Source organism: Panicum virgatum, chromosome 4N, assembly GCF_016808335.1.
Source record: "Panicum virgatum strain AP13 chromosome 4N, P.virgatum_v5, whole genome shotgun sequence".
NCBI lineage: Eukaryota > Viridiplantae > Streptophyta > Magnoliopsida > Poales > Poaceae > Panicum > Panicum virgatum.
In genome coordinates this window covers 22,366,726-22,374,481 of record NC_053148.1, presented here as the reverse complement: position 1 = coordinate 22,374,481, position 7,756 = coordinate 22,366,726, and the positions used below count along the sequence as shown (strand labels likewise).

General features: G+C 41.5%; 1 protein-coding gene across 3 annotated transcripts; it reads left to right on the top strand.

Annotated features, from left to right (window-relative positions):
• The first annotated feature begins 1,076 nt into the window (after nt 1-1,076).
• LOC120670114 (SUPPRESSOR OF GAMMA RESPONSE 1-like) lies at nt 1,077-5,341 on the top strand. Of its 3 annotated transcripts, none has more exons than XM_039950119.1 (6): nt 1,077-1,212; nt 2,572-2,713; nt 3,111-3,294; nt 3,776-4,254; nt 4,421-4,801; nt 4,893-5,341. In XM_039950119.1, exons 2-6 carry the CDS (start codon nt 2,657-2,659, stop codon nt 4,947-4,949), a joined length of 1,158 nt encoding a protein of 385 aa, XP_039806053.1. In that variant the 5' UTR covers nt 1,077-1,212; nt 2,572-2,656; the 3' UTR covers nt 4,950-5,341. The 3 variants fall into 3 exon arrangements, with proteins under 3 accessions (XP_039806053.1, XP_039806054.1, XP_039806055.1); XM_039950120.1 differs by having other exon boundaries at nt 1,079-1,212; nt 1,808-2,713; XM_039950121.1 differs by lacking the exon at nt 2,572-2,713 and having other exon boundaries at nt 1,103-1,212; nt 3,111-4,254.
• Nucleotides 5,342-7,756: the final 2,415 nt, after the last annotated feature.

The window sequence follows — 7,756 nt, the reverse complement described above, 5'->3', positions numbered from 1 at the left end:
AAATGACTTATAATTTGGAACGGAGAGAGTAGCAGCTTAGAACAAATTTTCTCAAATCACAGTTTTAAGCACAAATTTATTTCAGTGCGGCTTAAATTGGTCAAATAATTAAGAAAAAAGAGGATAAAGGAATGAGGTCCAACCATTTTTTTTTGAGAGAGTTAATTATCGCAGACCATCTCATCATATTATTTTTTAAAATTCTAATCAGTTCGTGCACATGCAAATTGAATCTCATTTTTATAATACCCAATGTAGATCATAAGTCCAGTTATGACATATGTTTTGGGTGATCTTTGTTGGATGAAGGGCATGAAAGAATTTTTTCCCGTTGCAACGCACAGATATATTTGCTACTCCCTCCGTTCTAAATTATAAGTTATCCTTAAAATCTTGGAGAGTCAAATCATCTCAAAGTTTGACCAAATTTATAAAGAGAAATACAAAGATTTATGACATATAGGTATACTATAAAAATATAATTAACAAAGAATCTAATGATACTTAGATGGTATCGTAAATGTTATTATTTTGTTGTATAAATTTGATCAAACTTGAAAAATGTTGACTCTCCAAAATTTTTAGGATGACTCATAATTTGGAATGAAGGGAGTAATATAGATATAGATAGAAAGATAAGGCCGCTCCCATGGAGACGGGTGGAGAGATGACCTAGTCAACAGCCCACAGCGATAGTCAATCATCGGGAGACAATTCACCTGGCCCCACTTCATGAACCAAGCATGACCTCAAACGTCCATCTGCCATCGGACGGTCAGGATCCACCTGTGATTTGGTGAGCGCGTGCACTTGAGTTGACTAGCCCGTCGGTGTGGGATGGTCAACTCTTTTTTAAAAAATATTTTTTCTGTCTCTAAATAATTGTCGTTTTCATTTTTTGAGAAATAATTTTAATTAATTTTATATAAAAAATGTTAATATTTATGATACATAATTAATATCACTAGATAGATTTTTTAATTTACTTTTTTAATAAATTTATTTGAAGATGTAAATGTTGCACATTTTTTTAAAAAATCGAATTAAATTTGTGACACGTAAATCAACGATACACTTTAAAAAGGGAAAAACATAGTAACACCCCACATATTCTCCCTGCTCCTCGCGCAGTTCTCACGCCGCCGCCGCGGGTTCGCCGGAACCCTAGGACCCTGCTGCCGTCGCCGGACGCGCGGCTGCCACCATGACCGGGTGCGTCCCCCTCTCCGATTCGACCATCCGTCCGCGTCCCGCTGCGTTTCCCCGTACGAGGGAATGCGGTCAGCCCATGTCGGAAAAGGGGGCGCCTTGGGCTGAGGGGATGCGTCCTTTTGGCATTTATGTTTGGGGGATCCACACCGGTTATCACTAATCGCTAATCTTTTGCATTACGCTTTAATCCTGGGGCGATTTGGGAATGCGTGATTAGATTGGGCGCAGTTGCTGTGCATAGATGAAAACCAAATGATTTTGTTCAGGATCATGCGCGTTGATTTTTCGTTCGGTTTGATCGAAAGAAGATGTCTTTTCTTCTTGGGTCAATGTTAGGACCGCTGGTCCTGTCATTCATTTGTGGTGTTGGGGCTCGATTTATTAGCGGATAAATAGTTATCTGCTCTCAAGTTCAGATGAAAGGCTGAACGTTTTTGGATTACGCAGCGGCGAGCTGTTTTGCAGTTAGGGGAAGTTCTATAGAAAGGATGTCGTATCTGTATTTTTGTTTTGGTGATATAAGCAGGTACTATACTGCAGTACATATGCACTGTATTCATTTATAGTATGTCCACTTCCGTTTGTTGCCTTTCAGGGGAAAAAAACTGTTTACATTTTGTAAGACAGCAAGAGTGCAGGTGTAACTCCAAAGGGAAGATCATCGTAATTCTTAGTTCTTACTCATTGTTTGAAACTTTGTTTCAAGGGGAGATTTGGCTACTAGCTTGATTGTTCTGGACTTTAATTCAAACTTAGTTACTTACCCATCAATAGCTTGGTTATGGGCAGCTGTGTACATCCACTTTGCAAGATAGAGTATGCTTGTTCATTTTATAATGTTTTTTCACACTGGTAATCTGTTGGATAAAAACGTCACATTTACTTTCTGTATTATTCTGATTGGCCCATCATGTAAGCTGGACATGAGGGATTGTTCTTGTTTGATGGATTTGATTCTACAAGTATCATGGACTCTGGCTTCGTTAGTAAAAAAAAATTTGTTTGGATGGAGGTTCTGTAACTGTGATTGAGCTTGAATAGCTACCTTTTAAACTTAAATTTATGCAATAGTGGTCGCTGGAGGTGAGTGTGGTCTTGAAATTTTAAAGTCAATGCTTGATCGATATAATGAAAACAATTATGAGGAACCACAAGTTCTTGAAGCAGCCGAATCGTTGTCTGCTTGCCAAAATGTTGTTCATTGCTTAGATGCAGTTAACAAAATTATCTATACCTCTACATGACCTTGATTTTGGTCTTTTATATTAGTTAATGATAATAAACACACCACAGAAATTCTGGTGATGTTATTTGTGCTCTAGAGCAACCCGTTCATTTTTCTTTCAATATATTCTGCAGGACAACATGAATAATTGACAGCCAAAGATTTGCCACCAAAATAAAAAATGCTTCTGGGTCTTCAGATCCTAGTAAACAGAAATGGATGAGCAACCCAAGTAAAGAGTGCCCAAAGTGTAGCCATGTCATTGATAACAGCGATGTAAGTGTTGTGCATTGCTACATTGATAAAGTTGAATTGAACTAGCTACATTTTTTTCTAGAATTTTAATACATATGCCTTTTGGATTTCCTCCTTTTTCTAAAGAAGGGGTAAGCGTAAAATCTATATTTTAGCAACTGACATAGATCATTGATTTGCATATCTTAAGGAGTCAATAAACTTGTTTATAAAACTGAAATACATATCAATTGTTGTAATTTACATTTGTCATTCATTTAACTGTCCTTTTGGTGCAGCTCATGATCAGCTTAAATCTTTTCTGAACCTATTATTTCCGAAATGCTTTGACTTTTGCACGTAGTATAGGGCTTTAGTCGTGCTTACTTCAAAACTACAAATCTTTATTGATCATCTGATGGTTTTGTTTTCACTGCAGGTTGTTCACCAGTGGCCTGGCTTGCCTAAAGGTGTAAAATTTAATCCTTCTAAGGAATTGCTTTGGCACTTGTTGGCAAAACATGGAAAATCTGGTATAAAACCTCATCCATTCATTGATGAATTTATTCCAACAGTTGAGGAAGTTGATGGCATCTGCTACACTCATCCACAGAAACTTCCAGGTATTTGCAATATTCTTTCTGAGGGATTATGGGAATTTTCAGGATTGGGGTTCTTAAGACGAGTAGGAAAATGATGCTTTTTATTTCAGATAAGATCAAATGTAAAAGTCTGCACCATACAGCTACTGTCAAATGCTTATCTTTGTTAACTTTTTGTCCTTTGGCGCTCGTTGTTACTAATCACTCTCTACAATCTGCATTTAGCCTAGAAAACTTCAGGTGGGGGAATAGGCTCACTTATTTTACTTCCTACAACCTGCATTTAGTCTAGAAAAATTTCAGGTGGGGGAATAGGCTCACTTATTTTACTTCCATTTTAGCTTTCCACCATGTCACTAAGTGACAATCAAGAACATGTACAACTTCTTGCATTGTCACTGGCCTTTTTTCAAACAGGTTCACTTTCTGGTAGGAACGCTTTTGGCTTTATTACTGCAGTTGTTGTTTCCCTGTCATCTTAAATTGACTATATCCATTTCAGGTGTTAAGAAAAATGGAAGTGTATCACACTTCTTCCACAGGACATTTAAGGCCTATAACACTGGCAATAGGAAGCGTCGAAAGATAAACACCGATGATCTTGCTGATGTTCGTTGGCACAAGACTGGCAAGACAAAGCCAGTATTAGTTGTTGGAAAGCACCTTGGCTGTAAGAAAATAATGGTGCTTTACATGAGCACTGAAAAGGGTGGGAAGGCTGAGAAAACCAATTGGGTGATGCACCAGTACCACCTAGGCACTGGGGAGGATGAGAAGGAGGGTGAATATGTTGTCTCTAAATTATTTTTTCAGCAGCAATTTAAACCTGGGGAGAAGAATGCTCAAGAGCTAACCACAGGAGATGCTGTAGAATCAATGGCTGCTGAAGCAGATGCTTCTGATTTCACTACATTACCCTTTGAAGAACATGTTAGTACAATCGAAGAAGTTGCACACAATCCGGAGCATAATCCTTATCAGGTAACTTGAATACTCATGTGGTTTTGTTTATATTTTTTGTTTCGTAGCGCACATTTGTATGTGTTGGCTAAGTTGAACTACCAAAGAGAACATACACTATTAACTTATTTTTTATATTGAAAACAGATTTCGATAAAGGTAGCATAAATTTTCTTCTAATGTGCAGGGTAATGAAAACTGTGAAATAAACATTGAAGAGAATGCTGCTGAAGGGACTGTTGTCCACCCATCCTCTGAGAAACCAGAGGGTGGAGATAATCCCCAATCACAAGATCCCAAGTTGTGGGAAGGTGATTCCCAGTTTGAACTGTTGGACTCCCAGCAGCTGGCAGGACTTGCTATATGCGATGAGTTCCTCCTGAGTCAGTCACAAACCTCATGTGGTGGTGGAGATGAACCAAGAGCGATCAAACCTCGCCTGGCTGTTTATGCCCAACTACCAACAGAGGACTTCAAGAAGGATTTGGAAGAGTGTCAGCAGTTGGAGCCCCCAGACGCTGTGAATCTTGAGTTTGACAGCACAGCTGAGTTCCGACTGAGCCAAATTGTATGATTCCCATGCTATTGACTAACATCAGTTAGATGTTCAGTTATCCATTTCTCCCCCTGATTTTGTTGAACTTGTGCTCTTCTCGCAGGATTTTTCACAGGACAGCTTTATGACATGGGCTGGCAGCAAGATGATTGACGACTGATGCTGCTCCGACGCACTCCCAGGCCAGTGCCATTTTGTACATGAAGGAACAGCTGATCCCTTTTGCGTGATACGACAGTGAACTGTGCACCAACGGTAGTCTCAACTTTGTGGTGATCGGTGAAGTGCTTATTTTGTCAGGGAGACCTGAATGAAATCTGCTGGCTCGTCTAGGGGGAAGGAGAGCCGGTAGCTCTCATGCGTATGAATTGTACTCCCTCCGTCCCAAATTTGGAACGGAGGGAGTAGCACATATATATATATATACCATAGGCTAAAGGACTCATACTGTGCCGACAGCTGAGTACTGTTAAAATTATCTTTGGCTGCATGAGCTTGTAAATTACGATTAGTATCCTCATTTTAGTTGGTTGTCTCACCAAGAATCATTTATTGTTCAGGATTGTTTGGGAGACGCATTGCTCTACTGACTAATTTTAGGATTTACTAAGATTTCGACTTCAATCACGTGCTTTCCAAAAAAAAAAGGTCCCCACTAGACCGTTGGACGAGCCAACCCAACAAGGCATTCTCAATGACAAAGAAAAAAACACCTTTTGTTTTGGTTGAAGTTATCAAGTCAATGCGCCACCTGTCCAGGCACCCTCGTCAGCACCCTCCTGGCAATCGGCGCTGTCTGTGCCTTAAGCGCTTGACGTTAGATTCAGCCAAATATTTTGCATCTGTGAGCTGTGATTCATCCAAATATTTTGCTTATGTCCATACGTTTTTAACGATCATTCGTAGGCTTGACATAATTATTTCTACTGTTAGGAGTTTTTCCCAAACTGCAAATTTAAAAAGGTGGCAACTACGTGGAGACCGCTCTCTACAAATGAAAAGGAGAGCACCTGAACGGTTCAGGTTCAGCCCCCTGTTGGCAGCCAAATTTGGCAATGCCGAAGGCTGACCGCACCGGTCTGGTCCTGTGTAATCCGAATCAGGTTAGATCTGAGTTGTAGAGTCTGTTTGTAACCCGATTTAGAAGGGGTACGTCTTTCCCGGCCTATAAATATAAAGGCCACAGCCGATTGAGGTCCTTCTACCCAATCGAATCAATAAACTTATAATTTTCCTATTTTTCTCCAAACCTTAGCTTTTCCAACCTCGTGCTGTTCTTTGCTCGTCTCGACGGCGTTCAAAGACATCTTGAGTGGCCTGCCGACCTCAAGACAACCCTAGATCTTCAATCTCCGACGGGGTCCCTCCCGAGCTTGGGGTTTTAGGCTTTGCGGCATTTTTCTGCGTCCGACCGGTCTGACCGGTTGGCGCGACCGGTCTGACCGGTCGCCGGGGATCGTCGCTGATGATCTGATCATTGCGATCCGTGCGCTCTAGTACTTGTGTGTTGACCAGAACTACGTCAACATACTTTTTGGCGACTCCACTGGGGAAAGATCTGAGTTCATCGGGCGCAATGGCCGGTGAGAAGGTTGACCCCAAGGTAGATGCAACTCCCATCGACATCAAGTATGAAGACATACCTGAGGAGACGCGCAAGCAATTCGAGGCTGCGTTCCAGAAGGAACAGGAGGATGTCAAGAAGAGATTGCTTGCATGCTTCGGGAAGACTCGGCAAGGCGTGTTCAAGAAGGAGGAGTTCAATATGCCCACATTCGCACCGCCACCGCCGAACCCATCTACTACGGCTACAGATGCTGCTTCAACTGCTTCCACTTCAAGCGAGATAAGTTTTACCTTTGATTCTATTAAGCAGTTTGCCGATGCCTTTTTGAGTATATTCGAATAGTCCCAAAAGCTTACACAAGATATACTTATGGACTTGAGTATGCAAAACAAGGGGAAGAAAACTGTCAATGATTATTCCAATTTCTCCCCTAACCCTAGTTTTTCGGCCGCACTGTCAGAGAATTATCAGTATGGTATGCCGCCGAATTACTTAGCGGGACAGACGCCCCTGCCGGTCTTAGTTCGGCCGTCCAGGCCGAACCGATCAGATCAGTCGCCTCGACCAGTCAGACCGGTACCCCTGCGAGCGGACCGGTCAGACCGGTCCCTCAGACCGGTGCCATGGTGCTTGGTTTTGTGTCACAGCCACAAGTTGTGCCTCTTCCTACTTCGGTTGATTATAGCCTGGAGAGAGAATTGGTGGATTTTGTGCCGCCGTATACGACGAAGTCATACAGTGAACCCCCTTTTCCTCCACCGTTGCCCCAAGGATGTTTGGGATGATTGGCTTAGGGCTAAGTCGCAATATGCCGCACAAACGATGTCCACTACTGATCCTACGACACATTGTTTCGGCCAAACATCTACGGGTAACTATGAGCCCGATCTTGCTAGGATGAGAGAAGATCTGGCCGATATGTTTAAAGAAAAACTTGGTTTTGTTGCGGGTAGGAGTCGGCTATATCGTAGGCCGTACATTGATGCATTTGATTTGATTCCTTACCCCACTGGTTGGTGTGTTCCTGATTTTGTGAAGTTTAGCGGTGATGATAACCGATCCACTTGGGAGCATATTAGCCAATATATTGCTCAACTTGGAGAAGTCGGTTCTAGCAAGTCTTTGCGCGTTCGCATGTTTTCTTTATCTTTGACTGGAATGGCTTTCTCTTGGTTTTCGTCGTTAGCTCCTAACTCGATTTGTTCTTGGGACGAATTAGAGCAAAAGTTTCATGATCACTTTTATAGTGGGGATAACAAAACTAAGTTGACAGATTTGACATCGGTTAGACAGGGTAGAGATGAATCTATCCAAGAATACTTTAAAAAGTTTAAAGATATTAAGAACCGATGCTTTAATTTGTCACTTTCTGAAAAGGATTTGGTTGATTTGGCTCTTGC